Source organism: Microcaecilia unicolor, chromosome 1 (assembly GCF_901765095.1).
Source record: "Microcaecilia unicolor chromosome 1, aMicUni1.1, whole genome shotgun sequence".
NCBI classification, from domain to species: domain Eukaryota; kingdom Metazoa; phylum Chordata; class Amphibia; order Gymnophiona; family Siphonopidae; genus Microcaecilia; species Microcaecilia unicolor.
In genome coordinates, this window is record NC_044031.1 from 112,709,275 (window position 1) to 112,728,812 (window position 19,538).

Sequence of the window (19,538 nt, forward strand, 5' to 3'; positions counted from 1 at the left end):
ACTCTGGTATGTATGATAGTTAAAGAGATCATCCTTTTTGAAAAGACTGGACTTCTTTGCAGGTGAATACAACCAACAAGGTGGATCTCTTCCCACTGCTTTCAGCTCACCATTTTTAACAGCACATACTAGCACAAGAGGCACACCAGTGCATAGATGCCAATTTTATCACCACCTCCTTTTCCCTCAAATCTTCCAAGTGAAAAATGCCCTAACATTCTAAAATATGGAGACTTCTCAAATATATGTATTTTTTGGGCAACATATCCCTATATTAAACATTATTATTTCTAGGCATCACTGAATAGTTTCAAGGCATATGAAATTCTTGTACCATATGCTCTTAGCTTTCATAGCAAGATATGGGAAAATTAGGTTCTTACCGTGGTAATTTTCTTTCCTTTAGTCACAGCAGATGAATCCATTAATTGATGGGTTGTATCCGCCTACCAGCAGGTGGAGATAGAGAACACTGAAAAACCACAGTGGCCCTTGGACGGCTAGCCCCAACTGCCTTCAGTATTTGAGATTTCCAAAGCAGAGTGAACCATAAAGGTAGAATAACAAACTTTCCTCACAGCGAACAAACGCCCCAGAACAGGAGCCATAACCATACAAAGGAGGGACGATCTCAACCTCCTGTAGTAGACCATCATGTAGAAATTCTGAGAACTGATTTCCAACTTCTCCCAATGAGATATATATCTGCATGAAAGATCTGAACAAAAAACAAAGTCAGACAGAGAGGGATCATGGATTCATCTGCTGTGACTAAAAGAAAGAATATTACCAAGGTAAGAACCTAATTTTCCCTTCCTTGTCATCAGCAGCAGATGAATCCATTAACTGATGGGATGTACAAAAGCACTCCCTAAATAGGGTGGGAACAGGTCACACCGTGAGCAAGCACTTGTGCTCCAAAAATCACGTCCTGCTTCGCTGCAACATCCAGCCTGTAATGCCGGACAAATGAGAGCTGGAAAGCCCATGAGGAGGAAATCGTTCTCGTGGAATGCGCTTTAAACGCTTCAGGCGGAGACCGGCCTGAAAGCAGACACACAGAAAAAATGACTTCCTTAAGCTAACGGGTTATAGTGGCCTTAGACGCTGGACACCTGCGTTGAGGACCTGTCAACAATACAAAAAGGTGATCAGAAGTCCTGGAGTCATTTGACATCTGTAGATACTGCAGCAGCGCCCTGCGGACATCCAAAAGATGTAACTGCCCAAAGGAGTCCGGGAAATCTTCCCTAGAAAGGAAGGAAGAAAAATGGGCTGGTTCAGGTGAAACACTGAACCCACTTTAGGCAGGAAGGAAGGCACAGTACATACCGTTACTCCGGACTCCGAGAATTGTAGAAAAGGGTCCCAACAGGACAGCGCCTGAAGCTCAGACACGTGTCTAGCCGATGTCATGGCCACCAAAAAGACTGTCTTGAGAGTCACATCCTTCTACGAAGCTTGCTTAAGCGGCTCGAAAGGCGAACACTGGAGAGCCTTCAGCACCAGCCCCAGGTTCCAGGCCGGACAAGGCGACCGCACGGGAGGACGGAGCCTAAGCACCCCTCTGAGAAATCGGGCAATATCCGGATGAGCAGCAAGGGACAAGCCAGAGACTTTTCCTCGATAGCATGCCAATGCTGCCACTTGAACCCGCAGGGAATTGAAAGCCAGGCCTTTTTCAAAGCCATCCTGCAAAAAGTCCAACACCGGCGAGACAAAAGTCCCCGTGGGAATGATCGCCTTTGAAACACGCCATGCCTCAAACTTGCGCCAGATCCAAGCATAAGCTGCGGAGTTGGACCGCTTGCGGGCCTGCAAGAGAGTGGAAATGACCTTGTTAGAATAGCCCTTGTCTCTCAATTGCGCCCTCTCAAGAGCCAGGCCTTAAGACCAAATCGGCAGGGATCCTCCATAGACACCGGACCCTGAACCAACAGGTTCGGCACCAGGGGCAAATGAAATGGAGCCTCCACCATCATCCGATGAAGATCCGCATACCACGGACGCCTTGGCCAATCCGGAGCAATAAAAATCACCAATCCCCAGTGTCCTTGAATCTGAAGTAGGACTCGCCCTATCAAAGGCCAAGGAGGGAACACATACAGGAGGCCCGAGGGCCAGGGTTGAGCCAGAGCATCCAACCCTGCTGAGAGAGGATCTCTCCTTCTGCTGAAAAAGCGAGGCACTTTGGCGTTTGTACTTGACACCATTAGATACATTCCGGGTGTCCTCCATTTGGCACAAATCTGAAGAAAAACTTCTGCCAGTTCCCATTCCGCTGGGTCGATTTGATGCCTGCTGAGAAAGTCGGCTTACACGTTGCTCTGACCTGCTAAGTGAGCTGCTGACAGGAGCTGCAGGTGGAGCTCGGCCCAGTGGCAAATCTGAGCAGCCTCCGTGGCCAGGGCACTGCACTGAGTGCCGCCTTGACGATTTATGTAGGCCACCGCTGTCGTGTTGTCTGACAGGACACGGACAGCAAGTCCCTTCAGAGTCTTTTGAAAGACCATAAGAGCCTGGAATATCGCTCTTAGCTCCAAGCGATTGATGGACCACCCCGCTTCCATGGATGTCCACTGACCCTGAGCACAGCTTCCCTGGCAATGCGCTACCCAGCCCAAAAGGCTGGCATCTGTTATCACCAAGCACCAAGAAGGAAGTGCAAGTGGCATTCCTTGGCACAGCATCCTGTCGGAGAGCCACCACTCCATACTGAGCAGGGCCACAGGGAGCCACGTTAGTCTGCGTTGCTATTCTTGGGAAATCGGAGACCATTGTTGAAGCAGGGCAATCTGCAGAGGCCTCATATGCGCTCTCGCCCAAGGAACCACCTCCAAGGTGGCTGTCATCGACCCCAGCAGCTGGACAAAGTCCCAAGCTCACGGGCGAGGCATCCGCAGCAGACGGACCTGATTCTGAAGCTTGCATCGCCTTTGGTTGGGGAGAAAAACAAACCCCGAGGTCATGTTGAATCAGACCCCCAAATACTCGAGAGCCTGAGAGGGGGTCAGATGAGTTTTGGGTATATTGACCACCTAGCCTAGCACCTGCAGGACTGCAACCACTCTGGCTGTGGCAAGATGACTTTCGGTTGCCGAATCCGCACTGATGAGCCAGTCGTCGATATAAGGGTTAACTCTGATACCCTCTCACCTGAGACAGGCAGCTACGACCACCATCACCTTGGAAAAGGTATGGGGAGCTGGGCTAGGCCGAAAGCCAAGGCCCGAAACTGGAAATGTTGTCCCAACACTGCAAACCGGAGAAACTGCTGATGCGGGGGCCAGATAGGTATGTGCAAATACGCTTCTTTTAGGTCCAGAGACGTGAGAAACTCTCCTGACTGTACCGCCGCAATGATGGAGCGCAGGGTTTCTATGTGAAAGTGTCATACTCTGAGGGCCTCGTTGACTCTTCGCAAGTTGAGGATCGGTCTGAAAGACCCGCCTTTTCGAGGCACGACAAAATAAATGAAATAGTGGCCGCAGACGCGTTCGGCGGGAGGCACCGGGATCTCCGTTCCGAGGTGCAGCAAGACTTGTAAGGTCTCCTCTACCGCCGCCCATTTTACGGCAGTGCCACATCAGGACTCCACAAACACGTCTGTCACCGGGGCACCAAATTCCAGTCGGTAACCTTCTCTGATCAGGTCCAGGACCCACTGACCTGAGGTAATCTTGGTCCACTCCTCTAGAAAGAGGGAAAGATGTCCTCCTACTGCAGGAATCGAGGAGTGGACCGGCGTCCCATCATTGTGGAGGACGCCCCTGAACTCCTGGCCTTGAGCGGGCCCCTGCGGAACATTTGTCCGAGCGAAAGGAGTTCCTCTGCTGAAAACGGGCACATTGAGAAAACCCAGCAGAGCACCCCGGGCGATACCTGCAAGCTTCACGGAATCGAGGTCTGGAAGAGGAGGGAAACACAGGACACTTGAAAGAAGGCCTCGGCCTATCCTCAGGTAACCACTGGGGCTTAGAGTCCCCAAGGTCTTTCACAATCTTCTCCAATTCCTCTCCAAAGAACAGGAGGCCCTGAAAGGGTAACCTCACCAGCCTTTGCTTAGAGGCCATGTCAGCCGCCCAATGCCGCAGCCAAAGAAGGCGGTGGGCAGAAACAGCCACAGACATCTGTTTAGCCGAAGCTCTGACCAGATCATAAAGGGCATCAGCAAAAAATGACAGGGCCAACTCAGAGAGGGACCCCGAACCATCCGCGGGCTGCTCCTCCATCTGTTGTAACCAGGAAAGACATGCCCGAGCTGCACAGGAACAGCAAATAGACGCCCTTAAGGCAAGGCCCGAAATTTCAAAGGACCGCTTCAGCGCAGATTCCAGCCGCCAGTCCTGCATGTCTTTCAAAGCGACCCCTACCTCTACTGGGAGAGTGGTCTTTTTAGTCACCGCCATGACTAATGCATCCTCTTTAGGCATCTCCAAAGGGGCCAAGTGCTCCTCACTCAGAGGGTAAAGCTGACCCATAGCCCTGGCCACTTTCAAAGGCCCATCAGGGTCAGACCATTGAGCTGAAATAAGCTCTTGGATGGAGTCATGCACAGGAAAGGCCCGAGTAGGCTTCTTAGAACTCGCCATCCTAAGATTAACAGAGGAGGCATCGCCCTTAGCAGGATCATCAATTGAGAGGGCCTGCAAGGCGTAAGCGCTGGAAGCTCGTCACGGTGGAAAATCCGAACCGCATTGGGATCAACCAAATCCAGTGGCAAACAGTCACCCTCCTCTGGATCATCCGTCCACAAGGGCCTGCCAGATCCCTCAGACTCCCCACAGCCTGACCATGGGGGGGGGGGGGGAAGGTGCGCCACTTTCAGACGGGAAATATACCCATCTACGCTTAGCGTCCTTCCAACACTCGGGGGAAGACATAACCTCTGTAGCCAGCCCCGGGCCATCAACACCTGGAGGGGATCCAGAATGCAACGCAGTGTCAGACACCTGCGGCAGAGCTCTTTTCAGCATGAAGGCTTGCATTAAAAGCACAAACTCAGGGGAGAAAAACTCACCCTAACCCTCCGCCTCCGAATTAGGAGAAACGGATGTTGGAGCTCCTCTGGCAGCCTCAAAACGAGGTGTCCCCCTGCACTCAGACTCCTCCGCAACCACGAGGGTAGAGACATGCGGCGCTTCCAAAATGTTGCACACTGCCAGCTCCATAGAGCGGGAAGAATCATCACTCGCCATTGCACAGCCCTGCTGCTGTATCTGCGTTTACCACAACGAGAGCAGCACTTAACTGCCTCAGCAGCCATCACCCGACTGGACGGAAATATAGCAATAAAATGGCGGCTTCGCGCCAAAACTTACCCCGTTTGGAACGGCGTCCGCGGGACCTCCCCGGAGGAGCTGGGCACCACTCTCACCTCAGAAGACTGAGTCAACGAGGGGTGAGGAGGACAAGATGGCCGAATAGAGCAGACGTGCGTGTTTGAGCTCCCGACTCACTAGACTGTGTAACGAGCAGTTGGACCCGTACCCTGTGCTGGTCATGGGGAAACGGAAGGGAAAACCCAAGGGATTGGCCTCCGTACCTGGGAGTGTTCCCCCTCCTCGCCAAGCAATCTTAGAGCAGTTCGGGATTCAACCGCTGGCTATGCGGGGGCCCGCCTCGGAGCTTTCCGTGATGACATCGGCGGAAAACAGCGCGGAGGCGATCTCTTTGAGTCCGCCAGGGAATACCATTCCTCCACGACCCGGAAGCATTATGACCCCGACGGAGAAGACGGATAGAACGCCCAGAGTGGAGAAGATTCTACCGCCTTCAGGAGGCCTAGTTGGTGGTCTTTCCCCGATTGGGGGGGTTTTGTCCACGTCTACCCCCACTCTAACGGGAGTTGCACCGGTATTTCGGGAGGTGAAGAGACCTGAAGTGGTAACGTTAGACTCTATATGGGATGTTATCCAGGGTATGAATTCCCTACTCTCCCAGGTAACTAATTCTTTTACTCAAGAATTTGACAATGTGAAACAAGTTCAAAAACAGTTTGCAGAGAAAATACAAATCCAAGAAGGTCAAATGGAATCTTTAAAGATTGAACTCTCTGCTCTTCAGAATTTTGCAGGGACAGTGGTTAAAGATAGAGAGGTTCTGGTGAGGAAACTAGAATCTCTCGAAAATCAAGGGAGAAAGAGTAACTTGCGGTTTATTAATTTTCCCAAATCGCCCCTAATTCCAGCTATGGAGATGCTGCGTAAATATTACACAGAAATACTTGGATTTCCACCTGAGGGATTCCCTCCTATTGTTCGGCTTCAATACATAACTGGAAGAAAGTCTAATCCTTTGAATCCTTCACCACAACAACCTGAGATGAACTTAACAGAGTTTTTGGAAAACTCTATAGAATTGGTAACAGAGAGAACTACTCTTATAGTTTCCTTTGCACTTGAAATGGATAAGATGAATACCTTTAAATTATATTTTCGTCATTTGAATGATAAATTTCTTGGGGAAACTGTGCGTATATTCCCTGATTTAACCAGGGAGACTCAAGCCCGTCGGCGGGAGTTTTTGAATTTAAAAGCCAGAACCCTTGCAAAAGGGGGCTCGTTTAAGTTAATATTTCCATGTCGCTGTATAATATCCCTGGATTCTGTTAACTATATATTTATGGAACCCAAGAAATTGAGAGAATTATTATCAGCCAAAGAAAGTAGTGAAAGATTAACCCAGGATGACCAATAGAGAGTGAAAGTGCTGAGTTCTCCGGCTGCGGGTGTTCCATATGCCTCTGCCCTTTGGTTTGCTTTTTTTTCCCTATGAGTTTACTCAGAAATTTTTACCTTGTATCTTGTCCTTAAGTAGTGGTCTACAAGATGTAAATTTACCTATGTATAATTGATACTATTATTTTAATTTTCCTTCTTTTTCTGTAAATAACATTTCATGTTATTTTTGATGATTAAATAAAAATTATAAAAAAAAAAAAAAAAAAAAGAAGACTGAGTCAACGAGTTCCGGTCAACCTGCACTGAACCAGAATCTCTGGAAAAAGCCTCAGAACAGCCACGCAGTAAAAGCGCACTCTTTTTTTTTTTTTTTTTTTAACGCTGTGAGGAAAGTTGGAGGCAGGCAGCAACAGAGGGACTACGGGAGGATGGGGGAATGGATAAGGCAGGGAAAGGGCGAACCTATATGCCTTTAAAGTGGGCACCACCAGCCACAACACCCCTGCTCAACTGGCAAAGCACAGGAGCCACCCCAGGCAGTCTGAAATCCAGGAGCTGATCAAGCTACGTCCACACCTGCTGGGAGATAGAGAAATACTGAAGGCAGTTGGGGCTAGCCGTCCAAGGGTCACTGTGATTTTTCAGTGTTCTCTATCTCCACTTGCTAGTAGGCGGATACAACCCATCAGTTAATGGATTCATCTGCTGATGATGACAAGGAAATACATATCATTATACAAGGCAATTTAATTACTGGGAGCAAAATTATTACGGGATACTGATGGAATAAATGAACTGAAAATTAATATTCTGTCAAACATTTGTAAGAATTTTCTATTTTCGAGAAACACTTTAACCAAAATTGTGAAGCAAATATGAGAGAAGCGTTTTCAAAATAATATCTAAGTGACAAAAAAAAAAAAAAAAATCACCCGATAATGGATACAGCCAAAATCATCTAGAAAAATGCCCAAATTTAGGATGCACTGCAGACCAACACAGACATTCTCCGTCACCTTTCCCGTTGGAAATTTACCTAGTGAAAATATCTAAACACAGAAGTGACCCTGTGGTGGAAGCACGTACTTTTCCACATGCAAAACATCCGTATCAGGTGCACGCGGAAGGGCATCCCACATAGGGCTAAATGTCTGCAATGTGTGAGCCCAATTTTCCCCATGCTGAGAGCCACTTCCTGGTGCTGCTGTGCCTCAGACACCACAGGCACCTGTTTAAACGCCACCATAGGCTGCCTCCACATAACGTGGCCTTGAGGGCCTGAAAGCTGATCAGGAAGATCATGGAAAGGTAAATTTAATGAAGTGCTGCAAGAAGTGCAGCATCAGCAATGTGCAAGCACCATACATCTGCAGGGTCACAGGCAAATTGTGAGTTGGCAGGAAGGTCATCAGGCCCTTTCCCCTGTCTCCATCTAGGATACATTTGAGGAAAAGGCAAGAACATGTACCCCCCATACCCATATGGCCCTATCCCCCCTGCATGCAAGGCTGATGTGAGGGACTGCACATTTCTGCAGATGTTACCAAGAAAGTGCTCCAAGCCATCCACAATCCCCATGCCCACCTAATGCCAGCCAGCATCTCTGGCCATGCAGTGACTGCACACGTCATAGAAAGCCCCCAATCTGGCTGCCCTCAGCTGTCACAGGCTGGCTGAGGAGCATACCAAAACATGTTATATGTGAACCTGATCTGTCAAGGTAAAATGGTACACCACCTGAACCCTGTCTCCTCAAATTTCTGTTTTGCAGATGTTTGGAATCCACCAGGACCTTCAGGCATTCAGGCGCCAGTTCCGGAGCATCAGGAGAGAGGAAAGAGCACTGATCCGGCACATGCAAGAATGCCTGAGAGCTCAATGTAACAATATAGCTCCATAACAGACATCTCCTGAAGCAATGTCTGAGTATGCAGTAACCCACAATACAGTGTGGCAACACCCTCATATCCAGAACAATGTGTTGCAGCCAACACCAAACTACTGGCAAGGACAGGGGAAGGGGAGGGTTGAGGGGCCAGTACCTTTCTGTGGGGCCAAAATCAAGTGCCCAGCATGTCACATAAAGCTACATAGCACATAGCAGCAGCTATGGTGAGGAAAACAACCAGTAATGACATGCCTGAAACAGTGTGTTAAAGGAGAATGGATTGCACTAAAGGTTCAATCACAATAGCAACAAATGGCAAGGACAAATCAAATGGGTATACATATAAAGTATCACATACCATGCAAAATGAGTTTATCTTGTTGGGCAGACTGGATGGACCGTACAGGTCTTTATCTGCCGTCATTTACTATGTTACTATGTTATATATGCATAAGTACCATTTAATTTAATACAAGCCACTGGCTGAGCATAAATCTGTGTAAGACAAGTTAGAAATCGGCCAGAAAATCCTATTCTACTGAACATGATGAACAAAAAAGGTCTCAAATGCCTTTTTGGCATCTAAAGACAGGAGCATCATTGGAGCCTGAACCAGATAGGCCTGCTGAATAAGATGAGTCATTCTCTGAATATTATCATAAGTCTGCTATCCGATCACAAACCCTGACTGATTTAAATGAATCAAAATAGGCAACACGAGCTGGACTCTCCATGCACGTATTTTAGTGAAAATTTTATGATCTGTATTTAAAAGGGAGACAGGTCTGTATGAAGTGAAAAAAAAAAGGGAATCTTTGCCGGTTTGGGGAGTATAGTTATAGCTGTCAGTCTTCAGGAATCTGGCAAGTGCCCCCCCCCCCCCCCCCATTCCAAGAAATTTAGAGCCCGATTAAGTAATGGGGCCAAATGTCTCCCAAGGCATTTGTAATACTTGTTAGAAAATCCATCCTGACCAGGAGAATTACCAATAGGCAGGCTTTTAATCACTCATAATATCTCCTCCATCAGGCAGGATAGCGAAGATACATACCTGTAGCAGGTATTCTCCGAGGACAGCAGGCTGATTGTTCTCACTGATGGGTCAACATCCACGGCGGCCCAGGAATGGCAATTTTTCACAGCAAAAATAAACAAAGTTTTGCAAGAGCCTTCCATCGCGTAGGGCGCGCGGCCATCTTCCCGCCCGTAGCTCAGTTAGATCAAAAAGCAATAGAAAGGAGAAGAACAACTCCAAAGGGGAAGTGGATGGGTTTGTGAGAACAATCAGCCTGCTGTCCTCGGCGAATACCTGCTACAGGTATGTATCTTCGCTTTCTCCGAGGACAAGCAGGCTGCTTGTTCTCACGACTGGGTATCCCTAGCACCCCAGGCTCACTCAAAACAACAAAGAAGATCAATTGGGCCTCGCAACGGCGAGAATATAACTGAGATTGACCTAAAGCAGAAACATCTGAGAGTGCAGCCTGCAACAGAATAAAAATGGGCCTAGGGCGGGTGGAGTTGGATTCTAAACCCCGAACAGATTCTGCAGCACCGACTGCACAAACTGACTGTCGCATCGGATATCCTGCTAAAGGCAGTAGTGAGATGTGAATGTGTGGATTGATGACCACGTCACAGCCTTGCAAATCTCTCCTATAGTGGCTGACTTCAAGTGGGCCACCGACGTTGCCATGGCTTTAACACTATGAGCTGTGACATGACCCTCAAGATTGAGCCCAGCTTGGACATAAGTGAAGGAAATGCAATCTGCTAGCCAATTGGAAATGGTGCATTCCCAGACAGCGACTCCCCTTCTGTTGGGATCAAAAGAAACAAACATTTGGGCGGACTGTCTGAAGGGGCTTGTCCGCTCCACGTAAAAGGCCAATGCTCTCTTGCAGTCCAAGGTGTGCAACTGACGTTCAGCAGGGCGGGTACGAGGACGGGGAAAAAATGTTGGTAAGACAATTGACTGGTTCAGATGGAACTCCAACACCACCTTCGGCAAGAACGTAGGGTGCGTGTGGAGGACTACTCTGTTGTGATGAAACTTAAGATAAGGAGCATGCACTACCAAGGCTTGGAGCTCACTGACTCTATGAGCTGAAGTAACAGCCACCAAGAAAATGACCTTCCAGGTCAAGTACTTCAGATGGCAGGAATTCAGTGGCTGAAAAGAAGGCTTCATCAGCTGCGTGAGAACGACGTCGAGATCCTATGACACTGGTGGAGGTTTGACGGGGCTTTGACAAAAGCAAACCTCTCATGAAGCGAACTAAAGGCTGTCCAGAGATAGGTGTACCCTCTACATGTTGATGATAAGCACTAATTGCACTAAGATGAACTCTTACGGAGTTGGTCTTGAGACCAGACTCTGACAAGTGTAGAAGGTATTCAAGCAGGGTCTGTGTAGGACAAGAGCGAGGATATAGGGCCTTGCTATCACACCAGACGTCAAAACTCCTCCATTTGAAAAAGTAGCACCTCTTTGTGGAATCTTTCCTGGAAGCAAGCAAAACCCGGGAGACACCCTCAGAGAGACCCAAGGAAACAAATTCTACGCTCTCAACATCCAGGCTGTGAGAGCCAGAGGTTGGGATGCAGAAGCGCCCCCTCGTTCTGAGTTATGAGGGTTGGAAAACAGTCCAATTTCCACGGTTCTTTGGAGGACAACTCCAGAAGAAGAGGGAAACAAATCTGATGCGGCCAGAAGGCAGCAATCAGAATCATGGTTCTGCGGTCTTGCTTGAGTTTCAGCAAAGTCTTCCCCACCAGAGGTATGGGAGGATATGCGTACAAAAGACCCTTCCCCCAATGAAGGAGAAAGGCATCCGATGCTAGCCTGTCGTGGACCTGAAGACTTGAACAGAACTGAGGGACCTTGTGATTGAACTGAGTGGCAAAAAGATCCACCGAGGGGGTGCCCCACTCTCGGAAGATCTTGCGTACGACGCCCAAGTTCAGCGACCACTCGTGAGGTTGCATTATCCTGCTCAATCTGTCGGCCAGACTGATGTTTACACCTGCCAGATACGTGGCTTGGAGAAACATGCCGTAACGGCGAGCCCAAAACCACATCTGGACGGCTTCCCGACACAGGGGGCGAGATCCGGTGCCCCCCTGCTTGTTGATGTAGTATATGGCAACCTGATTGTCTGTCTGAATTTGGATAATTTGATTGGACAGCCGATCTCTGAAAGCCTTTAGAGCGTTCCACACAGCTCACAACTCCAGGAGATTGATCTGAAGACCTTTTCCTGGAGGGATCAAACTCCTTGAGTGTGAAGCCCATCGACATGAGCTCCCCACCCCAGGTGGAATGCATCCATGGTCAGCACTTTGTATGGCTGAGGAATTTGAAAGGGACGTCCCAAGGTCAAATTGGATTGAATTGTCCATCACTGAAGGGAACTGTGAAAATCGGTGGGCAGCTGGATTGCATCCTCTAGATCCCCTGCAGCTTGATACTACTGGGAAGCTAGGGTCCATTGAGCTGATCTCATGTGAAGACAGGCAATGGGTGTCACATGGACTGTGGAGGTCATATGGCCTAGAAGTCTCAACATCTGCCGAGCTGTGATCTGCTGAGACGCTCTGGCCATGGAAACTAGAGACAGAAGATTGTCTGCTCTCGCTTCTGGAAGATAGGCACGAACCGTCTGTGAGTCCAGCAGAGCTCCTATAAATTCTAGTTGCTGAACAGGGAAAAGATGGGACTTGGGGTAATTTATAACAAACCCTAGTAGCTGCAGGAGTTGAATAGTCAGCTGCATGGACTGTAGAGCTCCTGCCTCTGAGGTGTTCTTCACCAGCCAATCATCGAGATAAGGGAACACATGCACGTCCAGTCTGCGTAGCGACACTGCAACTACTGTCAGGCATTTTGTAAAGACCATGGGCGCAGACGCCAGACCAAAGGGCAGCACACAATACTGGAAGTGCTGCGCTCCCAGATGGAATCAAAGATACCTCCTGTGAGCTGGAAGTATCGGCATGTGTATATAAGCACCCAAGTCCAGAGAGCATAGCCAATCATTTTCCTGAATCATGGTAAGAAGGGTGCCCAGGGAAACCATCCTGAACTTTTCTTGGACCAGGAATTTGTTCAGGGCCCTTAGGTCTAGGATGGGACGCATCCCCCCCTGTTTTCTTTTGAACAAAAAAGTACCTGGAATAGAATCCCAGCCCTTCTTGCCCTGGTGGAACAGGCTCAACCACATTGGCGCTCAGAAGGGCGGAGAGTTCCTCTGCAAGTACCTGCCTGTGCTGGAAGCTGAAGGACTGAGCTCCCGGTGGGCAATTTGGAGATCTGGAGATCAAATTGAGGGAGTATCCTAAGCAGACTATTTGAAGAACCCACCAATCGGAGGTTATGAGAGGCCACATTTGGTGAAAATAATTTTAACCTCCCCCCGACCGGCAAGGCGTCCGGCACGGACACCTTTACAGCGGCTATGCTCAGCTGGAGCCAGTCAAAAGCCCATCCCTTGCTTTTGCTGGGGAGCCACAGGGGCCTGCCTTGGCGCACGCTGTTGATGCGAACGAGCGCGCTGGGGATGAGCCAGAGAAGGCTGTCGAGAAGGAGGATTGTACCTACACTTGTTATAAGCATAGGGAGCATTCTTCCTTCCCTGGAAAAATCATCTACCTGATGAGGTAGTAGCAGAAGGCGCCCAGCGGGAGAGATTGTCTATAGCGGTATCCCGCTGCGTGATCTGATCAACCACTTGCTCGACTTTCTCACCAAAAATATTATCTCCCCGGCAAGGGCCATCTGCAGTCCGCTGCTGGACTCGATTGTCCAGGTCAGAGGCACGCAGCCATGATAGTCTGCGCATCACTATACCTTGTGGAGCGGTTCTGGATGCAACATTAAAATAATCATAAGCACCCCTGGACAGGAATTTACGACACGCCTTCTGCTGCCTGACCACCTCTTGAAAAGGCTTGGCCTGCTCCAGAAGGAACTTATCAACCAAGTTTGCAAGTTGCTTCACCGTGTTCCTCAAGTGAATGCTCGTGTAGAGCTGGTAGGATTGAATTTTGGCCACGAGCATAGAGGCCTGATACGCCATTCTCCCAAGAGTCCAGGGTTCTAGACTCTCTTCCCGGGGGAGCCGAGGCAAAGTCTCTAGAACTCCTGGCTCTCTTGAGAGCGGAATCCACAACCATAGAGTCGCGAGTTAACTGTGAGTTCATCAGCTCAGGTTCTCCGTGAATCCGATATTGGGACTCAGCTTTCTTGGGAATGGTGGGATTACTTAGTGGTTTCAGCCAGTTCCGCATAAGTGTCTCCTTGAGCACATTATGCAAAGGAACCATGGATGACTCCTTAGGTGGCGAAGGATAGTCAAGGACCACAAGCATCTCAGTCCTGGGCTCATCCTCAGATACCACAGGGAAGGGAATAGCCACAGACATTTCACGGACAAATGAAGAGAAAGAAAGACTCTAAGGGGAAGAAAGCTTTCTTTCTGGTGAGGGAGTAAGATCAGAGGGAAGACCACAAGACTCCTCATTAGAGAAATACCTGGGATCTTCCCCTTCATCCCACGAGGCATCCTCATAAGTATCGGACAAGAGTTGCTTAACTGCAGTCCGAAACCGGGCCCGTCTCGAAGCCGAGGAACCATGTCCTCGTTGGCGATGTCGAGAAGCCAACTCCCATGCCGGAGGGATGAAGCTCCCTCCAGCGATGTCGACGGGAAGTCAACCTGGGTGGCAGCTGACGCCAATGCTGCAGGCGGCACCGGCGTCGTAGACCTCACCACAGGCATAGAGCCAGCTGCCACTTCCATTGACGATACGGAGGGCGCAAGTACCCCCGGTACCGGAGCAGACTGACGCAGCAACCCCTCCAGAAGACCTGGAAGAATGGTGTGGATGCGCTCGTCTAGAGTTGCTGTCGAGCAAGGCTGCGGGTTCGGTGCAAGAATCGGGATCAGAATCTGTGGAGGTCGAGGAGGCGGTACTGGCCTGCCCGAAGACCGACGCACTGACACCTCCTGAATGGAGGGTGAGCAGTCCTCCCGGCGTTGGCGCTTCACGGGTGCCAAATCCTTCGACGCCCCGGAGCTCCCGGCGCCGTGCTTTGAAGGAGACCGATGACGATGCTTCTTCGCCTTCACTCGATGCACGTCATCGATATTCCTCCGTACTGATGAGGACATGGAATCCACATGCCTTCTCGGGGTCAGGTCCGAGAGTTGTCGGTCACGGGGGGCCTGTACAGCAGGAGACTTTGAGGCAGGTGGAGACCCACTCGACGGCTCACTGCTCCCAGCGTGTGGTGGTCTTCGGATAGCCATTACCTGTGTTCCTGAAGTCGATGCCATCTTCGGTGCCGATATAGACGCCGCCAACCTCGGTACTGATGTCGTCAACACCGAGGAACCGGTCGAAGCTCCGAAAAGACGGTCCTGAAGAGCTTTTCTCGATGCTTGTGTCTGCTTTTTAAGGCTAAGGCACAACTTACATGCGTCTGGGCGATGGTCGGGCCCAAGGCACTGAAGACACCAAGTATGGGGATCGGTACCTGAGATCGACCGGTTGCATCGAGTACACTTCTTGAAGCCGCTGGGAGTCCTCGATGACATGGATGGAAAAATAGCAGCGGCGAAGTCAAAATTTACGATTGTGCCAAATAAAAGGCACAAAAATGAGAAAGCGCGTGCGCGCGGCCTAAGAATGCCGCCACAAAAATGAAAGGAAACAAAGGGCAAACTAAGAAATAAAGGATCCTTTTTTTTTTTTTGAAGCAGGATAAAAGAGGGAGACTCTTTTCTCTGGGCCTGAAGAGAGAGACCGACAAAGCAGCCACTCTCCACTGCGGAAAAAGAAAAACTGAGCGGGGACTCTCACGCTACGGGCAGGAAGACGGCTGTGCATGTGCGGAGCATGCACCCCGCGCCAGAAGGCTCTGGCAAAGCTTTGTTTATTTTTGCTGTGAAAAATTGCCGTTCCTTGGCCGCCGTGGACGTCGACCCATCAGTAAGAACAAGCAGCCTGCTTGTCCTTGGAGAAATATTAGTACTCTACAACTCCGTTATCCGAAGAATATCAAGAGGTAACAAATAAGACTGTATAACCTCTTCCATAGAAGAGATATCACGTGTGTATAACTGCTCATAATAGTGTACAAAAGTGTCCCTAATGCCTGCTGTTCAGGTATGGAGATTCCTACTGTCATCCCAGATGCAGCCTATGTGCGACTCGCTGCATTATGCACCAAGAGACGGCTCGCTTTACTGCTAAATTCAGTGTGTCTGTTGCACCTGCTGCGTTTTAGTAGTCACATTTGTTAACTGCAACACACAAAGTTCCACCCGGAGAGCATGAAGATCATCCCCCTCTGAAGAAGCAGCCCCCCGCTTTTTATGTTGACACTCCAAAGCATCTATCTTGGACTGGAGACTCTGCTCTGCTACCTCTCATTTAAGTTTTAGACATGCCTGCAAAGCAATGTGTCCCCCTCATTACTGCCTTATGCCCTCTCCCCATTAACATTAAATTGTATATATTCCAAAAGATCCTTTTCCAGCTGGCTCACAATAGCAGGATCGTGCAAAATCTCATAATTAAGATGCCAGTATCTAACACCTCCCTGATCCACCTCCAATATGAGTTCTAGCTACAGGGGAGAATGGTCAGAACAGGTCTAAGCAGCAAAAAGCACAAGTGGACCTCTGGGAACAGGACAATGGCAGATCTTTATTAAGAAGACCCGATACAGGACATGTTTCAGCAAAGAAACGTCTTCATCAGGGGTTGTTGAAAAATACAGTTGATATGGATAATAGAATATGCAAATCCACTGCAGGATTGTATTCTCTCTTGCCATGAAACAGAATGCTCTCAACTTCTGTTAAAAGAATTACTCAAATAAACAGTGAATAGTGATACCACAGGAATTAGGAGTTCATGCTGTTTATTCGAGTAATTCTTTGAAATATTCATATCAACTGTATTTTTCAGTGACACCTGTCGGGTCCTCTTAATAAAGATCTGCCATTGTCCTGTTCCCAGAGGTCCACTTGTGCTTTGATTGTTTGGTGTGCTTGGAACCCTCTCTTTGATTAGCAGACCAGTTTTGATGCCAAATCCAGAGCGCTTTCGCCCTCCCCTGGATAGGCAAAACCCCAAACCAGTAATCAATACGGGAAGAAGATTTATATACCAAGGCGTAGCAGGTATATTCCTGCCCCCTTGGGGGGGGGGGGGGGGGGGAGACCCTAAAAGCCCGTCTATCATTTTTGCTATAAGACACCCTGAAAGGAGTTATCCAAAATTGGATGCACAGTTAATTAAAATCTCCTCCCAATAAAACCCCAACTTGAGCATGTGAGGAGTATATGGTTCAGGGTATGCAGAAATGCTCCCTGATCTTCATTTGGGGTGTAAACATTGAGCAGTGTGTAAACCAAAGAGCTCAATGTAACTATAAGAAGAAAATGTCATCCCTCCCTATTCTCTCACTACTTTGTTAAATAGTCAAGACTGCTTCATACAAAAAGCTAGCATAACCCCTCTAGTTTTCCACTGTAGTGTATTAGAGGCAAATATGAGGATATTTCTTATGCACATAGTATTTCTCATTAGTAAGTAGTAGATGTGTTCTTAAGCAAACACTATTGCTGCATCAGCCCTCTCAAGTTCTTTAAATAGGAGTTGCCTTTTAGTAGATGAATTTAAATCTCTAACATAAGTGAGCAAGATTAGCCTGCCCATCTATAAACAAGGAAAATTAAGAACATCCTCTCTAAACCTATCTAGTGGAGAGACAGTACCAATAACACACACATCCCAGAATTCCTCTACTTCCCCCTCATGTGCTAGAATTTTAATCAAGACTCTAATCCCCCACTCATCCAAACTCCACCCTAGTCCCTCCCATCAAACCCCCACTCCTCCCCCTCCTCTTTACCAAAATAAGAAGCACAGAAGGCTCTCAACAAAAAGGAAAGCTGCTCCCCGCTCCCCCGCACTGAAATCAAAAGTTTACGTTACGTCAGACAAGGACGGGCCAGGGAGGAAAGGAGGGAAGTCGAGAGGCGAGCAGCTGTTGTTGCCGGTGCAGCGCCTTCACACAGAGGTGAGAGGTGCTGTGAGGGCCCGGTGGCAGGAGGGGGGCGGGGGGAGGGGGAGCGGTGGCGACCTCAGGGGGGGGGCGGAGGATGGCGGGGAAGCTGTCATTTCAAGGAAGGGAGGGGGGCCGGGGCTGCGTAAAGTTTTGATTTCAATGCAGGGGGGAGGGGGCGCGGGGAGCAGCGGCGACTTCGGGCGGGGGGAGCAAGGATGTCCATAAAGGACGTGTTTATTTTTTAACATCCTTGGCATGCGCAGAGCAGCCAGCATAACGCTTGGCTGCTCTGCGCATACTCTACCGGCCGATTATCCAACGGTTTTACAAAGGATTAGAGAATGCAAGTGAGCTGCAACGAGCAGCTCATTTGCATTCCCTTTCCTTCATGCATAGCCGTTCCCTACCGATTCGCTATGGAATTCGGTATGGAACGGCTCTAACGACGACTTTAGTGCATCCCCCCCTCTGTACCATACAGTGGATGGTGTTCCTAACCGCCACATCACTGCCTTGTCTTACTACTGACTCTCCTACTGTAAATGTCACCAGATACCACTGTGCGGAGTCCTTTTTTGGCTGGAGCCCTCCACCTTTGTCTTTCTCTCTTTTCCCTGCCATCTCTCTCCTCTTCTAAATGTATAAGCTCCAACTTCCTCCCAAATACTGCTGTATCCAAAATCTAGACGACAGAGTGCCTACATACAGGCAACACTGATTGTTTTATGCCTGACCATTAACTACCCAATTTAGTAAAACTCAGAACTAATACATTTACTATCATGTGATCTTCTGAATATTTTTGTTGTACTTGTGTAGCAACTACTTTGAAAGGAAATGTATTTTTGTTTAACAACTACTTTCCAAGGAAATATATTTTTCAATATTCTACCACATAATTAATAAATTGTTTCACATTAATAAAATCTATTTTACTGATAGAATATGAACTAAATAAAACATTTAACTTACTTTCTCTGTTGTTACAGTCAGTGAAGGAATCAAAGAAGGTGAAGACTCTGCTTGCTTTCTATGTTTTTGTTTGTGTTTTTCTTTATCTTTGTGTCTCTAAAATTGTGAAAGCAAAACAGAACTGAAGATGATTCAATATTCAAAATAGTTTGAGAGCATGCTTATTAAGGAGCCCTTTTACTAAACCACATCAGGCACTTAACACTGGTTTACTTTGCGTTAACTGCTAGTGCACTGCCATGTTAAGAGGCTTTGCAGTATTGTTCCAGTTAATGCGTGGTAAACCAGACATTAAGTATTTTTTGTGTCAGAGGCACGGCATGGGCAGAGAGTGGGCGTGGAATCATTTGTTAATGTGCTGAACTTACCACACACTAATGCACAGTTAGTATGGGACAACATACCGCCTCCTAAATAGTAGGCAAAAAATGCTTTCACATTAACTGGGAGCAGGTAACACATGCTAATCCAAATAATAATGCACAACCAGCATAAACAACACACGGAACACTCCACATTAATTTTCTGCGATAAGTGCAAAATTTAGTGCATTTTAGTAAAAGAGCCCTTTAATTACAAAAAAAAAAAAAAAAAAACATTTTCAACTACTAAATTAATAAAAGTAGAAAAAAAAACCCCATGACATCCTATTGCAAAACCAGCCCATTATTTGAGCATTAACTCGTAGGCACAATGTAATGGGTCAGAATAGCCAACCATGACAAAACAAGCTAAAAATAATTGGATAAAAAAAAGATAGCATTCCAATACAATCATGGACTCTGTAATTTCTATGCTGTTCTCTGGATACAAATTAAATTTTTTTTTAGTCAGAAGTTGCAATCCAATAAATTCTGCCCAAAATGAATGAATAAAAAAAGAGGTAGTATTTGGGTCACAAATGCAGTCATAA

General features: G+C 48.1%; 1 protein-coding gene across 1 annotated transcript in view; it reads right to left on the bottom strand.

Annotated features, from left to right (window-relative positions):
- MLLT10 (MLLT10 histone lysine methyltransferase DOT1L cofactor) overlaps positions 1 to 19,538 on the bottom strand; it is a 763,568-nt gene that overhangs the window by 417,123 nt on the left and 326,907 nt on the right. Inside the window, exon 8 of the mRNA XM_030199437.1 lies at positions 18,626 to 18,721. Within this exon, the coding sequence (XP_030055297.1) occupies positions 18,626 to 18,721 (96 nt within the window). The remainder of the gene's footprint in view (positions 1 to 18,625; positions 18,722 to 19,538) is intronic.